Raw genomic sequence first — 21,447 nt, 5'->3', positions numbered from 1 at the left:
CGTGGCGTGATCTGTCTGCCAGGCTCTGCCTTTCCGGAGTCCAGCATGGCTGCAGGCTTAGGACAGTCACTAGAGGTTTCTAGGCATCATTCCAGGGTGTCAGGAACAGGCACTGTCAAAGCTGGCAGTTGAATGTCCTTGCAAATTCTGAAAATACTTTAATTACACCTATCTTGGTGCCCCCAGGTTTTTTTTTTTGGGGGGGTATCCTGGGAATTGAATCCAGAGGCATTCTACTGCCAACCTACACCCCAGCCTGATTTTATTTTTTATTTGAAACAAGGTCTCACTAGGTTGCTGAGGCCCTTTGCTAAGTTACTGAGGCTGGCTTTGAACCTGCGGTCCTCCTGTCTCAGCCTCCTGAGTACTGGATTACAGGCGTGCGCCACCAGGCCCCACTGTGTCCCTAGTCTGGAAGGAGAATGCAATAGGTAAATTAAGGGCTAGTGAATCCTGTGTGCCTGCTGTTTAGACAGACACTGCGTAGGCAATTAACATGACTGCCTACAGAACTGAGCAGGGACCTGACCCAAAGTCTACTGTGGTAAAGAAGAGGCACAAAATGGGAACAGGATACGAAGCTTTATCCCCTGTTGGGCATCTGCAGGCCCAAGTGAGGAGTCGGTGCTTCAGAGCAAGAGCAGCTCCAAGTCCTCGTCATGAATTCAGTGTGATAATGCAGGTCCTTACACTGGCGATCTAAAGACTGGCAGGTGCGTCTTCAGTCAAGCAGCTCGTCGTGCACGGGCGTGCCGCAGTAAAGGAGAAACTGGACAGCACCAAAGCAGTCTCGTAACGGAATCCCAGTACCTGCCCCAATTTGCTGAAATAAATAATTGGCACAAGCCTTTGGGAAGAAGGAGAAAGAAACTGATGGATTTGCTAGCAAACAGGAGAAAGCCAGTGAACATACGAGTTCAGAATCAAACCCTGGATTCTCCCCAAACAAGGGAATGGAGTGATTTTTTTTTTAATTTATTTTTATTGGTGCATTGTAATCATACATCACATTGGAATATAAGACTTGAGAGGATATACAAGCACACATCATCCAATTAGCTCTCATCCAGTCCCCATACCATTCCCTCCCCTCCCTCATCCCATGCTTGTTTGGTGATTAACTTTGATACATGTGTTTACGTGCCTCCTGCTTTTTAAAGAGGCTCCATCCTCCCCTATTCCATACCCTCTGATTGGTCACCTTAATTGCTTCACTATAGGGCCCTTTCTATAGCTCGACCACTTCCTGTTGCCTGTTTCCTCCTAGTTATTGCTGATTAGGGGAAGCATCTGGTTTTAATTTTCTGCGATATTTCTCTGTGCATGCCGTGTTGCAAATACTGATCCCACTCTTGATGGCCCCAGTTGTGGCCTGGCTACCCGGTGGACTGATCCAGACATCGCTGGCTTAAGCAGCGGCCTTGCCTCATGGAAGGCCCTGGTTCTGGCCATGCTGGCCCCGACACTGGCCTAACCCCTCAGCTGGCTCCGATCCCGGCTTCAGAGGCCTCAATAGCGGCCTTGCCTCACGGAAGGCTCCGATGCCGGCCGTTGGCCCCGGCACCGGCCAAACCCCTCGGCAGCCTCTGATCCCGGCCTTGGAGACCCCAGCACCGGCCTTGCCTCGCGGCAGGCTCTGATCCTGGCCATGCTGGCCCCGGCACAGGCCTAACCCCTCGGCAGGCTCCGATCATGGCCTAGGAGACCCCAGCACCGGCCTTGCCTCACGGCAGGCTCTGTTCCCAGCCTCGCTGGCCTCGGCACCAGCCTAACCCCTTGGCAAGCTCCAATCATGGCCTCAGAGGCCCCAGCACCAGCCTTGCCTCACGGCAGGCTCCGATCCCGGCCTCGCTGGCCCCAGCACCGGCCTAACCCCTCAGCAGGCTCCAATCCCGGCCTCAGAGGCCTCAATAGCGGCTTTGCCTCACGGAAGGCTCCGATGCTGGTCAGTGGCCCCGACACCGGCCTAACCCCTCAGCAGGCTCTGATCCCAGCCTCGGAGGCCCACCTCGCGGCAGACTACAATCCCTGCTTCGCTAGCCCCAGCACCGGCCTAACCCCTCGGCAGGCTCCGATCCCGGCCTCGGAGGCCCCAGCATCGGCCTTGCCTCGCAGCAGGCTCCGATCCCGGCCTCGCTGGCCCCAGCACCTGCCTAGCCCCTCGGCAGGCTCCAATCCCGGCCTCGGAGGCCCCAGCACCGGCTTTACCTCACGGCAGGCTAGGGAATGGAGTGCTTTTTAAGCGTTAGCTCTTCAGGGTCATGTGGGCTTGTCAGAAGAGACACAATTCGTGTCCAGAAGTCCTTGAGTCGGTTCTTCTCAGATTTGCAGGTGGCTGGTGCCTGGTGCCTGGTCTTCACTCCTTAGATCAACAAACTGATGAGAGGCTGCCACTTGTTCAGGAGGGAAGGAGAGCTCTCACGTACAGCAGTGAGGAGTGAACACGATCAGCTCTAAACCAGGCCTCCTGGTAGCTGCCAGGGTCAGAATCCCAAAACCCTCTATAGTCTCAAAGGGGACGTGGACCAGGACACGTGTAGGCTTTAGGGCCTTGGCTGGGCTGCGCTGGGCAGATCTTTCAAGGTAGGCGTGTTGTTTTCTGTTGCTAATAACAGCACTGCAGGCTGGGTGCCCGACTAAGGAAGGGGGGTTATTATCACTCTTGGTTCATGAAGACAAGGTCTAGGTGTGACATCTTTGCTGGCAGAGTCCTGAGGCAGGAGAGGGAGAGAGAGGGACAGAGGGAGTGGGAGAGGGAAAAGGAGAAAAGAAGGAGGAAAGGGGAAAGAGTGTGGAGTGTGTGTGTGTGTATGTGTGTGTATGTGTGTGTGTGTGTGTGTGTGTGTTGTTCTGGTCCTTCATGGGTTTGAGCATGCCAGGATTCAATCATGCCAGACTTATTGTATAGTTGGTCCTGTGGTTTGCATAAGAGAAATAGTTATGTTTTACCCTATAACAGAGATGCTGTAACTAGGACATTCGTTGGCGAGCATGCACCAGCAGCTGCGCCCCTCGGCTGTGGTGTGGCCAGTGGGATGGGCTCCTCCCCTCGGCTAGCTCGCCTCTGCTTGTTTCTGGCGTAAGTGCTAATTAAATTCTTCCACGCGGTGCCACATGGCAACTTCGTTGGGTCCAGTGTTGTTGGGCCTGGCTTTTGTGCAGTAGTTACATTTAACCTCATCACAATGTTGTGGTCAAATGATTACCTGGGTTATTTTTCTTAATACTTTGAAATTAGCTGGGCGTGGTGGCACGTGCTAGTAATCCCAGGACTTGAGAGGCTGAGACAGGAGGATCGCACAGGTTCAAAGCCAGCCTCAGCTACTTAGTGAGGCTCTCTTTCCATGTAAAATATAAAATAGATCTGGGAGTATACCCCGGAGGTAGAAAAGCTCCTGGTTTCCACCCCCAGTACCACCAAAAAAAAAAAAAAAAAAAAAAAACAACAAAAGCAAAACTTAGAAATTGTAGAATACCAAAGCTAGAAGTGATTTTGGAGCTTCCCAAGAAGCCTGAATTAGAGTTGGGCGTGGTGGCATATGCTTGAACAGTACTTGTGAGGCTGAGACAGAAGGATCACAGGTTCACAGACAGCCTCAGCTTCTTAATGAGACCCTCAACCTTGGAGGTATTCTACTCCAAGCTATACCCCTAGCCCATTTTTATTCTTTATTTTGAAACAGAGTCTCACTGAGTTGTAGAGGGCCTCACAAGTAGCTAAGGCTGGCTGCAAACTTACCATCCTCCTGTCTCAGCCTCCCAAGAGCTGGGATTACAAGCGTGTGCCACCACGCCTGCCTATCTTTGCAACTCTTCTGAAATCTAAAATTCTTTCTTTTTTTTCTTTCTGTGTGTGTGTGTGTGTGTGTGTGTGTGTGTGTGTGTGTGTGTGAGAGAGAGAGAGAGAGAGAGAGAGAGAGAGAGAGAGAGAGAGAGAAAGAAACTAGGGGTGGAACCCAGAGGCTTTCCACCTCCAGGCTACGCTCTCAGACCTATCTTATATTTTATCTGGAAACAGGGTCTCACTAAGTTGCTGAGAGCCTCACTAAGTAGCTGAGGCTGGCTTCGAACCTGCGCGATCCTCCTGTCTCAGCCTCCCAAGTGCGGGGATTACAAGCCTGCGCCACCACACACAGCTCTAAAATTATTTCAAAGTAAAATTTTTTGAAGCCAGGCATGGTGGCACACGCTTGGAATCCCAGTGCTTGAGAGGCTGAGACAGGAGGATCGCATGTTTGTGGCCAACCTCAGCAACTTGTGAGGCCCTCTGCAACTTAGTGAGACCCTGTTTCAAAATAAAGAATAAAACAGCCGGGCGTGGTGGGCACGCTTGTCATCCCCACACTTGGGAGGCGGAGACAGGAGGATCGCGCAGGTTCGAAGCCAGCCGCGCTGGCTTACGAGACCCTGTTTCCAAATAAAAATATAAAAATAGGTCAGGGAGTGTAGCCCAGAGGTAGAAGGACTTCCAGGAACCCCAGTACCACCAAAAAATAAAAAATTAAAAAATAAAGAATAAAACAGGGCTGGGGGCATAGCTTGGAGGTAGAATTCCCCTGGGTTTGATCCCCAGTACTAAAAGAAAAAATTTTTTTTATTTGAACAACCTGATTACCATAGAGTTCCCGGTGCTTCTTAGTACTGTGAGAAAAGAATGAGTCATGTGGGAGGAAACTGGGCGTGGGGAGCGGGGTCTCTCAGCTGTGACAGCACATGTCCCTGGGGAGGGCGCAGCCATGCCGAGATGGGAGCCATCAGGGCGCAGCTGTGCCGAGGCTCAGGCCTTGCAGGGGGGACAGCCAGAGGTAGGAGCCAGCTTGGACAGGAGTCCAGAGCCCAGCGTGGCGGCAGCTTAAAGAGAACCGTGGGAAGAGGTGGGAGAAAGAACGGGGGCCACGGGTGCTGGGCTTGTGTAGAGCCGAGTAAGAAGCTTGGATCTTGTCCCCCGGCTACGGGGAGCCACGCTTCACAGCAGTGATGTGATTTGTTCTCAGTCTTTAAAAAAACACCACTTTGAGCCAGGCGTGGTGGCGCACGCTTGGAATCCCAGTACTTGGGAGGCTGAGATAGGAGGATTGCAGGTTCGAGGCCAGCCACAGCTACGTAGTGAGGCCCTCTGCGACTTAGTGAAGCCCTGTTTCAAAATAAGGAATAAAAAAAAAGGGCTGGGGGTGTAGCTTGGAGGTAGAATGCCCAAGCTGGTAGAATGGGTTCCATCCCAGTACCAAAAACAATCACTTTGGAGCTGGGATGTAGCTTGCAAGTATACTTTCCTGAGTCTCATCCCCAGTTCCAAAAAGAAAGATTGAAAAAAAAAAAACATACAGAAACAATTGAGCTAAGAATAAGAAAAAAAAATCCCTTTGGTTGTCGTGAGCAATCCAGACTGTATCAAGCAAGAGCCAACGTGGAGGTTGGTCAGAGGATTTCACAGGCCAGGTGTGGTGGCACGTGCTAATAATTCCAATACTTGGGAGGCTGAGACAGGAGGACCACGGGCTCGGGACCAGCCTCCGCAATGTAGTGAGACTCCGCTTCAAAATAAAGATAGGGCTAGGAGTATATAGTTCAGAGATAGAATGCCCCTGGTTTCAATCCTTAGTACCAGGGGGGGAAAAGGGACTCACAAGCCGGGCGTGGTGGGCACGCTTGTAATCCCCACGCTTGGGAGGCTGAGACAGGAGGATCGCGCAGGTTCAAAGCCAGCCTCAGCAGCTTAGTGAGGCTCTCAGCAACTTAGTGAGACCCTGTTTCCAAATAAAGTATAAAATAGGTCTGGCAGTATAGCCCAGAGGTAGAAAAGCCCCTGGGTTTCACCCCCAGTACCACAAAAAGGGTGGGGAGGCTAACTGTTGTATACCAGAGCTGCTGACTTCAAGGTGGGGCTGACTGAGCAGTGACTTAAATGACTGGATGTGGTGATTTCAAAACTGCAACCCCGCAAAGCCGGGCGTGGTGGCCACGCTTGTAATCCCAGCATTCGGGAGGCTGAGACCGGAGGATCGCGGTTTGCAGACAGCCTCAGCTACTTAGTGAGGCCTCCACAACTTAGTGAGACCCTGTTTCAAAATAAAGAATAAAAAATAGGGCAGGGGGTGTAGCCTAGAGGCCAAATGCTTCTGGGTTCCATTACCAAATCCCCCCCCCAAAAAAAATGCAACCACGCTGGGTGTGGTGGTGCACACTTGCAATCCCAGTATTTGGGAGGCTGAGACAGGAGGAGCACAGGTTTAAGGCCAACCTCAGCAACTTAGTGAGGCCCTCTGCAATTCAGCGAGACCCTATTTTAAAATAAAAAATAAAATAGAGCCGGGCATGGTGGCACATGCTTGTCATCCCAGCATTTGGAAGGCCGAGACCAGAGGATCACGGTTCGCGGACAGCCTCAGCTACTTAGGCCCTTTGCAGCTCAGTAAGACCCTGTTTAAAAAAATAAAGAATAGCCGGGTGTGGTGGCGCACGCTTGTAATCCCCGTGCTTGGGAGGCTGAGACAGGAGGATCGCACAGGTTCGAAGCCAGCCTCAGCTACTTGGTGAGGCTCTCAGCAACTTAGTGAGACCCTGTTTCTAATAAAAGATAAATGGGTCTGGGAGTATAGTCCAGAGGTAGAAACCCGTGGGTTCCACCCCCAGTACCACCAAAAAAAAAGAAAAGAAAAGAAAAGAAAAAAGAATAAAAAATAAACGCTGGGGATATAGCTCGAAGGTAGAATGCCCCTGAGTTCTGTCCCCAGTACCTCAATAAATAAATGAATAAGTAAGTAAATAAATATGGCTGGGAGTGTATCTCAGAGGTAGAATGCCCCTGGGTTCAATCCCCATTGCTGCAAAAAAATTTTAAAAAAAGGCTTCTATGCCTATTTTTTTTTTTTTTTTGTTGGTACTGGGGGTGGAACCCAGGGGCTTTCTACCTCTGGACTATACTCCCAGACCCATTTATCTTTTATTAGAAACAGGGTCTCACTAAGTTGCTGAGAGCCTCACTAAGTAGCTGAGGCTGGCTTCGAACCTGCGCCATCCTCCTGTCTCAGCCTCCCAAGCGCGGGGATTACAAGCGTGCGCCACCACGCCCAGCTTTGTATGCCTCTTAATCTAGTCATTGTGCGTGCGTGAGTGCATGTGTGCGTGTGTGTGTGTGCGTGTGCGTGTGTGTTTTGCTGGGAATTGAGCTATTGAGCTCAAGGACATTCTACTTTTTTTTTTTTTGGTGCACTGTATTCATACATCATAGTGAGATACAAACTTTTGTAGACATACATGCATACATCGCCCAGTCAGCCCCCACCCGATCCCCACCCCATCCTCTCCCCATCCCTCCCTCCCATGCTTGGCTTAGTGGTTGACATCTAGTATTATAGCAATTTATCCAAAATTAAAAATGATAATCTCACATAACAGTTTCATTTGTCTGATACCAAGCTTTTGATGACTTAAAGATAACATTTCAATATTTCTTATTACTTTCTTTCTTACCAGAGAATATTTTTTTCTATTTTTTTTAGGTGAAACTATCATATATTTATATATTTATTTTTCAGGAAAAAAAAATCTATCCTAATATGGAAAATGGACTCTAGATACCCAAAACGATCTTGAAAAAGAACAAAGCTAGAAGATATATATTTTCTGATTTCAAACCATATAAAGCTACAATAATTGAAACAGTGTAGTACTATTCTAAAGGCAGATATATAAACCATTGGAGTTAAATAAAAGCCTAGAGCTAAATTCTTCCCTATATTGTCAAGTTATTTTTGACAAGGTTTCCACGAACATTTGGTGGTGGAAATAATAATCTTTTAACTAAATATTGTTGAAACATAATAATTACATGGAAAAGAATAAAGTTGGACCCTTACCTAATCCCATATACAAATATTAACTCAAAATAGATAAAAAACCTAAATATAAATCTTAAGACTATAAACTTTTAGGAGAAAATCTGGGTCATAAAACCTCACAACATTGAAATTGGCAGTGATTTCTTGGATATGATTTTGATGGCACAGGCAACAGAAGAGTATACAAACTCCCTAAAAAATAAAAAAATATTGTATATCCAAAGACAATGTAAACAGAGTTAACAGTTACTAATAGAAGGGGACAAAATATTTCCAAATGCTATATCAGAAGGTATATTAATATTAGAACTAGGAATCCTAAAAATTAACAACAATAAAGGCAAACAATACCATTTAGAGATAGGTAAAAGACTAACATAAATAATGAATCTCCACAGATAACCAATCTTAGTTGTCTGTTGGATGGAAACTCTTGTTTCTCTGGTTCTGGTGTGTGTTACCTATTTCTTCTTTGTAGTTAATCTCTTTGAGTATTTTCTCTAGTGCTGGTTTTGAAGACATAAATTCCTTCAGTTTCTGTTTGTCATGGAAGCTTCTTATTTCTCCATCTAATTTGATAGAAAGTTTTGCTGGGTAGGAAATTTTGGGCTGGAAGTTGTTTTCTTTCAGAGTTTGGAATATGTTACTCCAAGCCCTTCTGGCTCTCATGACTTGGTTTGGGAAGTCTGGAGTGATTCTAATTGGCTTGCCTCTGAACGTCACTTGGCCCTTTGTTTTTGTTGCCTTTAAGATTCTCTGCTTGGCTTCCACATTGGTCATTTTGACAATTATGTGGCGTGGGGATCCTCTTCTCCGATCCTGTCTAAAGGGAGTTCTATAAGTTTCCTGGACCTGTGTATCAACCTCTTGCTCTATGTTTGGAAAATTTTCTGCTATTACTTCCTTGAAGAGATTGTTGATCCCTTTGGTTTCACTTTCTTTTCCCTCCTCTATTCCAATTATTCTTAAGTTAACTCTCTTAAAATGGGCCCATATTTCTTCAATATCAGATTCCTGCTGTCGGATATTTTTTCCTAGATTAGAAACTATGCGTTCATTTTTGGAATTATCATCTTCTAAGAGTGAGATTCTGTTCTCCATGTGGTCTAATCGGTTGTTTGTGCTTTGAATTGAGGCCTTTACTTCATTAATTGCATCCTTTATCTCTTTTTGGCTCTCTCTGAGTTCTTTTCGAAGCACCTCTATTATTTCTACAGTTATTCTCCTGATTTGATCTTCTAGAAATCTCTGATTTTCTGTTTTATCGGGTTCTGATGTTGTGGGGTTGTGGGCATTCATTGCTCCAGTATTATTCCTCTTTCCCATGATTTCCGATGTTTGTGCCTTCTCTGGGTTCTTCCCTTGGGTCACTATGACTTCACTTAAAGTGTTCTGGATCTCGAGTCTGTAGTATCTCAGACCCCACTACTCCTTTACTGGGTTGTATCACAGAGTCTCCGACCCAGAGAGTCGATAGAGGCTGCTTTAGACTGTGGGGGGTGCCAGGTTGCACGTTCTCCTATGGTGTGATATCTCTGCCACCACCACTCCCCCACTGGGTCAAGTCCCAAGGAGTACAGTACTGGGATTTCTCCTCTGTGGCCCGCAATTTGACTCACTGTTCTTGAGTACGCAGATGTAGCTGTACTGGATTCGGTGAATTCTCTGCTGCTGCCGCCGGTGGCAATATGGCGCCGCTGCTACGCCCTCGGCCGTGAGGCTGGCATATTTCTTCTTGGTTTTGATTTCCCCTCTGAATCCCTGCAGCGTGTGCTGAGCTCAGCCACTGGGAGCTTTAGATTTTACCTGCGGCGAGAAATCCCACCTGGCTGTTCCGCAGCGGCTCACCTCGGCTTGCTGTAGCCGTCTGGTGAAGTCGCCGCTGCCGCCGGCAGTATGGCGCTGCTGCCGCGCGTCCTCGGGCGTGAGGCCGGTGTATCTCCTGTGTGGCTCTGAGCTCTGTTCTCAGTCCGCTTTCTCTCTGGAGCCTGGTGATTTTTTTGTTTCTCTGGTGATGGTGTTTTCTGGCTATGAAAGGCGCTGATTTTGTGGTAATGGAGATTTGTTGTTAGCGGGGCTCTTAAGCCCCGCTTTTCTCGGTCGCCATCTTCCCGGAAGTCCTCTGATTTTCAAGGACATTCTACTTCTGAGCTGTGTCTTCAGCTGTATTTGTCTTTTACTCGGGACCAGGGTCTGGCTGGGTTGCTGAGTGCCTCGCTAAATGGCTGCCTTCACACCTGCGCCCTCCTTGTCTCAGCCGTCCAAGTCCTGGAATTATAGGCAGGCGCCGCCACTTCGGGCAGCCTCGTCAGCTCCTAACGGCCGCCTCCCAGCGCCAGTACAGTGACAGTTTCGGTATGAGTTTCTGAGGAGCCACACCACAGTCCAGCCGTGACGGCTGCTGTCGCATTGGCTGGCTGACGGTTCGTGATACCGGCATTGCCGGTTTCTCAGTGAGTTCTTTGGAGGGAGAGAGAAGTCAGGAAGGCAAGGGTGTTTGCGGGCAGATGGGGCCATGGCATCAGTGCGGAGGTGGAGAGTAGAAGCCTGCTGGAGCACCAGCGTTGAAGGAGGCAGCCTCCCGGGTGCAGGCAAAGGGTGGTCAGAGCTGCAAACAGGTCAGGCTTCGGAGATTGGTTGGGTTGGGGCTGGACAGGGGAGTTAGAGGCTGAGCTGGAACAGAGGGTTAATTTGTTGGAAGAGAAGAGGTCAAGGGGCCTAGGCACCAAGCTGTTAGACGGCCCACCCGAGGGGACACTGGAGTTCTAAGAACGAGGAGACGCTGCGTTGTGCTAATTTGTTTGAGCCAAACGTCCACATTCTCAGGTGCTGAAACTGAATGTTAACAGAATAGAATGCCTGTCAGGCGTGGTGGCGCACGCTTGTCATCCCCGCGCTTGGGAGGATCGCACAGGTTCGAAGCCAGCCTCAGCTACTGAGTGAGGCTCTCAGCGACTTAGTGAGACCCTGTTTCCAAATAAAATATAAAATAGGTCTGGGAGTGTAGCCCGGAGGTAGAAAGCCCCTGGGTTCTATCCCCATTACCATCAAAAAAAAAAAGAAAAGAAAAGAAAAGAAAGAATACAATGCCTGTGTTACACGAATGGTCAGTGCGGAAGGCAGGAGAGCATGACCGGTGTACATGCTGGCTTGGGGACAGTAAACAGTGACCCATCCATCCTAGCTATACACAAATGCCTCTTTCTGTCAACAGATGCCACTGCGGCCTCAACAATGGTGTCTGCGTCCGCCCCCTCGGTCTACAGCGTGCAAGCCCTCTCTCTTCTGGCAGAGGTAAATACACACCTGACTTGTGGTCCCTCGTGGAATGCTTGCCATCCTGAGTCATTGAGAAAGGAGCGTGTTCATCCTCAGGTGCCAGTGGGCGTGAGCTGTGCCCTCCTGGGTGAGCTCCGAAGTCAGCTTGTGCCATGTGTCAGCCAGCTCTCCATTGCTGTGACAAAATACCTGAGGAAAGAACCTTAAGACGAAGAAAGGTTTACTTTGGATCAGGACTTAAGAGGTTTCAGTCCACATTTGACTGGCTCCATTGTTGGGGGCTGTGGTGAGGCAAACCGTCATGGTAGTTGGGTGTGGTGGAGCAAAGCTCGCGGAGGCCGGGAAGCAAGAGGAAGAGAAGGGGCTCTGGTCTTTCTTTCTTTTTTTTCTACCTCTGGGCTATACTTCCAGACCTGTTTCATACTTTATTTTGGAAACAGGGTCTCACTAAGTTGCTGAGAGCCTCACTCAGTAGCTGAGGCTGGCTTCCAACCCGTGCGATCCTCCTGTCTCAGCCTCCCAAGCGCGGGGATTGCAAGCGTGCGCCCCCACGCCCGGCTTAAGGCTGTGGTCTTGATCGTGCCTTCAGCGGTGTCTCCAGTGGCCTAACTGCCTCCCACTAGGCCCCGCCTCCTGGGGGTTCCTCCTGTAGCGAGGCAGCCTTTGGCACGGGAGCCTGTGGAGAACATTCCAGACCTAAACTATAGCAGCCTCCAGCTGCAGCATGGACTTCTCTTCTGTGGCTTTCCTTTGAGGGTGCTGCTTCCCGTTGCCACCTGCTCCCCATTTTCTTTTTCTTTTCTTTCTTTCTTTTTTTTGCTTTTTTGCAGTACTGTGGATGGAATCTACCCGTGAGCTCCACCCCCAGCCCTGTGTTTTATTCTTTACTTTGAAAAAGGGTCTCCCTGAGTGCAAAGGGCCTCACTAAGTAGCTGAGGCTGTCGGGAACCACGATCCTCTTGTCTCCGCCTCCAGATGCTGGGATGACAAGCGTGCCCGCCACGCCCGGCTCAGGTCCGCATGCCCTTACCGCCTCTTTCTTTCAGGTGCTGGCTTCTCTCCTGGACGTGGTCTATCGAAGCGACGAGAAGGAAAGAGCGATACCCTTGATCTCCCGCCTGCTCTACTACGTTTTTCCCTACTTGCGCAACCACAGGTAACAGCGCCTCCGCTTCGCCCCATCCATGTGCAGGAAACATGTCTCAAGAAGTGGGTCCAGTGGTTCTCCCCGGATAGCCTGGGCCCTGACCCTCTTCTCTCCCCACCGCTCTTAGCGCCTACAACGCGCCAAGCTTCCGGGCCGGCGCGCAGCTGCTGGGCTCCCTGAGCGGCTACGCCTACACCAAAAGAGCCTGGAAGAAAGCCGTGCTGGAGCTGTTTCTGGACCCCGCGTTCTTTCAGATGGATACCTCTTGTGTTCAGTAAGAACGGCCGCCGTCGAAACGCGCCCTGGGTCTTCGGGGTTTGGGTTTCCGTAGTGAACTCATTGCTGAAATGAAAGGCCCTTAGCAGCAACCCAAATAATTAGGCAGCCCCGTCGCAGGCTTGCGAGTCAGCCATGGGCTCACCAAGAAAGGCCTCGAACTCCGCTTCTATCAGAAGAAGAATTTCACTAAGCTTTTTTTTTTTTTTTTGGTGGGTCTGGGAATGGAACCCAGGAGCATTCGACCTCTGAGCTACACCCCCTGCCCTATATTTTTTTATTCTTTATTTTGAAACAGGGTCTCACTGAGTTGCAGAGGGCCTCACTAAGTGGCTGAGGCTGGCCGCCAACTGCCATCCTCCTGTCTCAGCCTCCCCAATGCTGGGATGACAAGCGCGCGCCACCACCGCCTGGCAAATTTCACTAAATTAAGAGAGCATAGGTTGTGGGTGGAGTTCAGTGGAGGAGTGCGTGTCTAAAATGCACGAGGCCCTGGGTGTGAGCTCCAGCACTGCAAAGAGAGAGAGTAAGAGCGTATTATTTCTTTTCTTTTCCTTTTTTTTTTTTTTTTTTTTTCTGGCAGTACAGGTGATCAAACCCAGGGGCATTTTGCCTCCAAGCTATATCACCAGCCCTAGTTTTTACTTGTCTTTTGTGGGTCTGGGGATGGAACCAGGGGCATTTGACCTCCGAGCTACACCCCCTGCCCTATTTTTTATTCTTTATTTTGAAACAGGGTCGCTAAGTTGCAGAGGGCCTCACTAAGTAGCTGAGGCTGTCCGTGAACCGCGATCCTCTGGTCTCAGCCTCCCCAATGCTGGGATTACAAGTGTGCGCCACCACGCCCGGCTCCTATTTTTTATTTTGAAACAGGGTCTCGTGAAGTTGTGGAGGGCCTCACTGAGTAGCTGAGACTGGCCACGAACCTGCAATCCTCCTGCCTTAGCCTCCCAAGTACTGGAATTACAAGCGTGTGCCACCATGTCCTGTTTTGAATAGGCCTTTCTTAATGATGGGGGAGGTGAGGTGCTAGGCCTTGGACTGGAGGTTGGGGCAGCCTTTTTTTTTTTTTTTTTTTTTTACTGGATATTGAACTAAGAAGCTCTGTACCACTGAGCTATATTTCAGCCCTTTTTATTTTGAGACAGGATGAGTTATCTAGGCTGGCCTAGAACTTGCGGTCCTCCTGCCTCAGCCTCTCAGGCTGAGGATTACAGGTAGGGATTTCAGGTATGGCATGCCTGGCCGGGGCACCGTTTGGATGACCTAAAAGTTTGTTCCGCCACCAGAAGGCTGCTTAGAGCCCCGTGCCCGCGTGTGAATATTCATCCCTCAGTCGCTGTGGAGGCTGAGGACAAATGCTCAGGTCCCTCATGGAAAACAGCACTGCGTTTGCATAAGTCTGCACGCCCTCTGTGCTGTGCGTCATTTCTAGATTGCTAACAGCCCTAATGCAATAGGAAGGCTAGGTAAGTCATGGTTACACTTAGGGCATAATGACAAGAAGGCCTCCATATATCCCCAGTACACACACATTTTTTTTCTGGATTTTTTTGGGGGGTTGTGGTGCTGGGGATGGAACCCAGGGGCATTCTATCTCTGAGCTACACCCCCAACCCAATTTTTTTTTTTTTTTTTGGTGGTACTGGGGGTAGGACCCAGGAGCTTTTTTCTACCTCCGGGCTATATTCACAGACCTATTTTATATTTTATTTGGAAACAGGGTCTCACTAAGTTGCTGAGAGCCTCACTTAAGTAGCTGAGGCTGGCTTTGAACCTGTGCGATCCTCCTGTCTCAGCCTCCCAAGCGCTGGGATTACAAGCGTGCGCCACCACGCCTGGCTCCCAACCCAATTTTTTATTCTTTATTTTGAAACGGAGTCTCACTGAGTTGCGGAGGGCGTAAGTAGCTGCGGCTGGCCACGAACCCAGATCCTCCTGTCTCAGCCTCCTAAGTACTGGGATTACAGGCGTGCGCCACCACGCGCGGCTTTCTCTGGCTCTTTTTGAGCCCTGGTTGGTTCAGTCTGCAGATAGGGAACTCATGGATTTGGAGGGCCGGCTGTAATCTTGTGCTCTTCCGGTCAGCCTAAACGAATGAAAAGCATCGGGAAGTAAAAGCTAGTACTGGTGTCTGTCTTCACTACCCCCACTTCCCATCCACAAAACCATGGTCTTCATCGTGTGTGGGTTCTTTTAAGAGCAGCCCTGGAGCACACCAGAGTACGTGCCAATTGTATTTTCTTTATGGTAAGCTGGGAAGAGTCACTGTTCACTGCCTGTGTTAGGGTCATAAAGCAAAGCTTCTTTCCTTAAACAAAAACTATCATTTTTTCTTCTTCTTCTTCATGGTACTGGAGGTTGAACCCACAGGCACTCTGCCTCCGGGATACACCCCTTTCGTTTTTGTGCGTAAACGGTCTGGCTAGGTAGTTGTGAGTCTTGCTAAGTTGCTGAGGCTGGTATTGGACCGGTTCTGTCTCAGCCTCCCGAGTACTGGGATTACGAGCACGAGCCACTGTGCCCAGACTATCTATTGCACAGACTATCTATTTGTGCACTGAGCTCTTTTCAGAGAGCAGTTTTAACAGATCTCATTAAAGGAGCATGTTATTTTCTTGATGCTTTTTGATCATCATCCATTGTGTATGTAATTAACTTTGCTTCTTTTTAAAAAAACCTCCAGCTGGAAGTCCATTATTGACCATCTCCTGACCCATGAGAAAACCATGTTTAAGGATCTAATGAGTAAGTTTTGCGTCACTTCTCCCACCTTAAGGGCCAGTGCCATTATCAGCAGCCTTGACCACGTATTTCAGACCCCAGCTCAAAGCTGTGTGGCACCGAGTCATGGCCGTGACGCGATACGCAGGCTGCACCGGGACTGTTACAGTTGGGGATGTCGCCGTGAGTTCTTATTCTTAGATGCTTTAGGAAAGATAGCTAGAACTGCTGCAAGCTTAAGCAAGGTTTTTATTGTTACAAGACAGAAGCGGGGCAGAACAGTTAGAAGCGCCATGTCAGAAATGCTGCAGGGCAGGGCCTCCAAAACGAGACACTGATGCCCTTGAAAGCGGAGTCTTTCTAAGGACTTTGTTATTTCATTTCTCCTCTCCTGCGGGGCCAAGAGTCTTCTCTTCCCAGAAAGCAGGTGCTGGCCAGGTACTTCTCTCTGCTGTGTGAGGCTCTTTGTCAGCCCCCGTCTGTCATGCTCACAAGGCCAGATGGCTCTGACATCACTGACGGAAGTGTGTCCTTGGTTAGCAAGGTCGGAGGCTGCATGGTAGAAGCCCGCTTTGTTCTTTATTTTTACTCTTTAATGTATATATTTTAAATAAAACATATATTGTATATATACACGTTATATTGTATATATACATATTATATAAAGCATATATTGTCCACCTGTGTCCTTAGTGGGTTCTCAGCATCTCCTTATCTCTGTCTGCTAGAAGTTACTTATTATCTTGAAAACTTGTTTCATAGTAAAGAAAAGACACAGTAATATAGTCTTTTCAAGTATGGAAGTTTGGAGGCTATGGTTGTTTTTGTTATTAATATAATATTGGGTTAATAGAGCTTTTCCTTGCAGCACTGGAGATTGGATCCAGGATCATTCTACCTCTGAGCTATGACCCCTGCCCTATATTTTATTCGTGTGTGTGTGTGTGTGTGTGTGTGTGTGTTACTAGGGATGGAACCCAGGGGCATTCTATCTCCAAGCTATACCCGAACCCTATTTTTTATTCTTTATTTTAAAACAGGGTCTCACTGAGTTGCAAAGGGCTTCACTAAGTAGCTGAGGCTGTCCTTGAACCACAGTCATCCTGTCTCAGCCTCCCTAATGCTGGGATTACAAGCGTGCGCCACCACGCCCGGTTTATTCATTATTTTGAAACAGGGTCTCACTAAGTTGCAGAGGGCCTCACTAAGTAGGCTGAGGCTGGCCGAGAACCTGTGATCCTTCTGTCTCAGCCTCCCAAGTATGCTTTTTCATTTTTTAACTTTAGTCTAAACTATTGTGAGAGTCTCTATAATTCTTTTTCTAAGTGCAGGTGTCTGTTTTTTTTGTTTTGTTTTTTAAGGTCTGGGGATGGAATCCAGGGGCATTCAACCTCCAAGCTACAGTTTTAACATTCCGTGTTCAGCCAAACTAACAGCCAACTTTTAGCTGACCAAGGTCAACCTTGGCTGGGGCTTTTGGCTGACAGCTTAGAGACAGAGAAAAGGATTATGTTGTGCTGCCTAAGGATGACAGCTTATTCTTATTCTTAGCAATTGATACCTACTAGCAATCAGACCCAATCCCTATCAAGGACCACATGAATGAGTCTTCCTGGTTCTAGTCTGTATACCAAGAGGCCTTGACAACCTTGCTATTATTATCAAAAACAGTTTTTTTCTGGTGCTGGGAATTGAACCCAGGGACTTGCACATGCCGGGCAAACGCTCTACCCCTGAGCTACACCCCCAGCCCTTTCCTATTTTTCTTTTGAGACAGTATCTCACTACGTTGCCCAGTTTGACCTCAGACCTGCAGTCCGCTTGGCCCAGCCTCACAGGTGGCTAAGATCACGGCATGAGCAGCCTTTATTACAGCTTTATGGTAGAGATATAGTGCTGAAAGAAGCCAGGCTCACATCCTGACATGCGCATCGAAAGTAGTGAGTTTATCATAATATATGAGGAGCACTGTTCTGTTCCCCAGATCCCTTCTAACGCCGCCATTATATATCATTAATGAAATTGGCATTTTTAACAATACACAGGGGACTAGTCATCACAAGTTCTCACTTAATCAAGGTCGTAGCTTTTCAGGGAAGATAGGAATTACACTAGGTGGAACCTCCTGTCGCCCCGACTGTCTAACTTGTCCGCTCTGTGTTTATTCCAGGCATGCAGAGCAGTTCCTTAAAGCTGTTCTCCAGTTTCGAGCAGAAAGCCATGCTGCTAAAGCGGCAGGCTTTTGCTGTCTTCAGTGGCGAGCTGGACCAGTACCACCTTTACCTCCCGCTAATACAAGGTGAGAGCACCGTCTCGGCCTGCTCTGTGCTGCGCGAACAGAAAACCTAGGGTTGGCCCTTTGTAAGGGGCAGAAATGTGCTGGTTCGCGGTTCTGGAAGCTGAGGAGTTTGATGGGCTCGTGTCTGATAAAGCATCTTGCTGAATCCCCCATGTCGAAGGAAGAAGGACAAGAAAGCCCCAGGAGGCCAGACTTCTCTCTCGGAATGGTACCAAGCCCATCCTTGAGGGTTAAGCCTGTGGCCTGATCACCTCCTACAGCCTTCCTGCCCCTACCCATTCAGTTCCAGCATGACTGTGGGGCGGGACCAACACTCCACCCGCAGCCATGGCCAGCTCAGAGCCACTGCCCTTCCCCACCCGGAACACACAGTGGCAGAGGCCCGCAGCTGCCAGGGGGCCTGCAGCACAACTGAGCACTGTGGTCCGGTGTCAAAATGAGTATTCTACCCGGCCGTGGTGGCGCACGCTTGTAATCCCAGCATTCGGGAGACTGAGGCAGGAGGATCATGGTTCACGGCCAGCCTCAGCTACTTAGTGAGGCCCTCTGCAACTCAGTGAGACCCTGTTTCAAAATAAAGAATAAAATAGGGGTAGAGGTGTAGCACGGAGGTAGAATGCCCCTGGGTTCCATCCCCGGTACCGGAAAAAGAAAAAAAGCACTCTCTAGGGAGTGTCATTAAACTTAAGAACCAGCATCACTAGGACTGGGGGGAGATCAGTGATAAAATCCTTGCTTAGAATGCTTGAGATCCTGGGTTTAAGTCCCAGCTTAGCAAAACAAAACAAAACCAGAAAATAAACAAAAAAAGCCAAAAACCCCAAACCAGAAATCTCTCAGTAAAACCTGATACTTTTTATTTCTTTTGGTGGTACTGAGGATTGAACCCAGGGGGGTTCTACCTGTGAGCTATACCCCCAGAACATTTTTTTTTGAGACAGGGTTGCTTAAGAGTATCGTTGTGTTGCTGAAGCTGTCCTCAAATCTATGATCCTCCTGTCTCAGCCTCCCAATTACTAGGATTTTAGGCATGCACCACCAGGCATGGTCTAAAATGTTATTTTATCTTATTTATTTTGTGTGTGTGTGTGTGGTACTGGGGGTGAAACCCAGGGGCTTTTCTACCTCCAGGCTATACTCCCAGACCTACTTTATATTTTATTTGGAAACAGGGTCTCACTAAGTAGCTGAGGCTGGCTTCGAACCTGCGCGATCCTCCTGTTTCAGCCTCCCAAGCGCGGGATTATAAGCGTGTGCCACCATGCCCAGCTAAACTGTTATTTTAAAGCCCAATTATAATATTATAATGTTTATAATGTTATTATTAATTTTTATTTTTTTTATTTTTTATTTTTGGTGGTACTGGGGGTGGAACCCAGAGGCTTTCTACCTCTGGGCTATACTCCCAGACCTGTTTTATATTTTATTTGGAAACAAGGTCTCACTAAGTTGCTGAGAGCCTCACTAAGTAGCTGAGGCTGGCTTTGAACCTGTGTGATCATTCTGTCTCAGCCTCCCAAGCGCGGGGATTACAAGCGTGCGCCACCATGCCCAGCTATTTTTATTCTTTTAGAACTCTGATGGTATAGTGCAAGAATATACTTTGTGTGTGCGTGTGTGTGTTTGTATGTGTGTGTGGGCATGTACATGTGTATATGTGTGTGTGTGTAATATTGGGGATTGAACACGGGGGCATTCTACCTCTGAGCTACACCTCATCCCTATTTTTTGTCTTTTTTTTTAAACAGAGTCTTGCTAGGTTGATAAGAGTCTCATTACTTGCTAAGACTGTCCTTGAACCTACAATCCTCCTGTCTCAGCTTCCCAAGAACTGAGATTACAGGCATGCAATACCATGCCCAGCTTATTTTTTATGTTGAAACAGGGTTCCTAAGTGGTGAGGGTCTCACTAAATTGCTGAGGCTGGCCTCAAGCCCGCAATCCTCCTGTCTCAGCCTTCCAAGTCCTGGTATCACAGGCATGTGACACCACGCCCAGCTAAGAATATGCTTCCTCAGCACCTCCTCCTGGTGGATTCTTCCTGTAGTCAAGACACTTCATGTTTATAAAACTCCCTCAATCAGCACTTTCGATAGAGTCCAGCAAAGAAATGAGATTTTAAGTTTGTTTGTTTTTGCCTTTTTTCATCCTCCACTAGATTCTTTGTCTTCATCAAAAGTTATCACAGGCCGGGCGTGGTGGCGCACGCTTGTAATCCCCGCGCTTGGGAGGCGGAGACAGGAGGATCGCGCAGGTTCGAAGCCAGCCGCGCTGGCATAAGAGACCCTGTTTCAAAAATATAAAATAGGTCTGGGAGTATAGCCCGGAGGAAGAAGGGCTTCCAGGAACCCCAGTACCACCAAAAAAAAAAAAAAAAAAAAGTTATCACAGAAAGCCAGACGTGGTGGGCACGCTTGTCACCCCAGCATCCGGGAGGCTGAGACAGGAGGATCGCGGTTCGAGGACAGCATCAGCTACTTAGCGAGGCCCTTTGTAACTCAGTGAGCCCTGTTTAAAAATAAAGAATAAAAAATAGGGCTGGGGATGTGGCTCGGAGGTCTAATACCCCTGGGTTCCAGCTCTAGTACCACCAAAAATAAATAAATAATAAATAAAAGAAAAATTAGGGAGAGAAAAATTTATAAATCTATACCGTCTACTTTGGATAGCTCAGATGATACGTGGTACTGGGAATTAACCCAGGGGCATCCCACCTCTGAACTACACCCCTAGCCTTCTTGTTTTGTTTGTTTGTTTCTTAAACAGGGTCTTGCTAAGTTGCTGAGGTTGGCCTCAAACTTGTGATTCTTCTGCCTTAGCCTCCCAAGTGTTGGGATTATAGACATGTGCCATCGTGCCCAGACGTTCCCTTCCTTTCTCTCTTTTTTCCTTCCCTCCTCCTCCTCTTCCTTCCGTGCTGGGAATGGAACCCAGGGCCTTTCACACGAGGGGCAGGTGCTCCGCCATGAGCTCCGCCCCCAGAGAGTGCTGCCTAAGGGACAGAATGGTCTAGGGAGGACTGCCGCCTCCATAAAGCTGGGCGCGGTGTCCCGCTGCGGGCCCCTGGGCTCTCCCACCTCCCAGGTGCCCTCGGCTCAGTGGAAGTCTTTTCCAGCCGCCATCTGCCCTTGCAAGCCCTCTGTGTGTATGTTTGTATGTGAGTATCTACTTACTTTTGTATGTGTTTGGGGGGGTCCGGGGATGGAAACCAGAGGCATTTGACTTCCGAGCTACACCCCCTGCCCGATTTTTATTTTTATTTTTATTTTTTAATTGATTGATTGATTGATTGTGGTACTGGGGTTCCTGAAAGCCCTTCTATCTCTGGGCTACATTCCCAGACCTATTTTTTTTTTATATACTTTGTATTTGGAAACAGGGTCTCTTAAGGCAGCGCGGCTGGCTTCAAACCTGCGCGATCCTCCTGTCTCCGCCTCCCAAGCGCGGGGATGACAAGCGTGCGTCACCACGCCTGGCACCCAATTTTTTATTCTCTATTTTGAAACAGGGTCTCACTGAGTTGCACAGGGCCTCACTAAGTAGCTGAGGCTGGCTGCGAACCGTGATCCTCCGGTCTCAGCCTCCCGAAGGCTGGGATGACAAGCTGCGCCACCACGCCCGGCACGAGTATCTACTTCTGTGAAAGTATCCCACACACAAATTCCACAGCCAGGCTACAGAACCTTCCTCACCACAAAGCAACTTCCTCAGTAGCCCCAGCCTCCACCGAGCCGAACCACCAGACCACGGGGCTGCTCCCCACCACGGCCATTTTCGCTTCTGTTCTGTCTGAAGAACCTCTTTTGACCATTCCTTAGAGAAGATCTGTTGGCAGTGAATACTCATAGTCTTCTTTTATGTAGACTGTTTTTATATCAGCC

The 21,447-nt window shown here is 48.7% G+C and overlaps 1 protein-coding gene across 1 annotated transcript in view; it reads left to right on the top strand.

Annotated features, from left to right (window-relative positions):
- DOP1B (DOP1 leucine zipper like protein B) overlaps positions 1 to 21,447 on the top strand; it is a gene marked incomplete at both ends in the record, with an annotated part of 124,094 nt that overhangs the window by 92,744 nt on the left and 9,903 nt on the right. The window contains 5 exons of the mRNA XM_080695713.1: positions 11,056 to 11,135; positions 12,167 to 12,276; positions 12,395 to 12,541; positions 15,230 to 15,291; positions 17,438 to 17,566. Coding sequence (XP_080551839.1) covers positions 11,056 to 11,135; positions 12,167 to 12,276; positions 12,395 to 12,541; positions 15,230 to 15,291; positions 17,438 to 17,566 — 528 coding nt within the window. The remainder of the gene's footprint in view (positions 1 to 11,055; positions 11,136 to 12,166; positions 12,277 to 12,394; positions 12,542 to 15,229; positions 15,292 to 17,437; positions 17,567 to 21,447) is intronic.

Source organism: Muscardinus avellanarius (genome assembly GCF_963383645.1).
Source record: "Muscardinus avellanarius genome assembly, chromosome: 5".
Lineage (NCBI taxonomy): Eukaryota > Metazoa > Chordata > Mammalia > Rodentia > Gliridae > Muscardinus > Muscardinus avellanarius.
The sequence above is the reverse complement of the archived record's forward strand: the minus strand, read 5'-3'. Positions and strand labels throughout refer to the sequence as shown.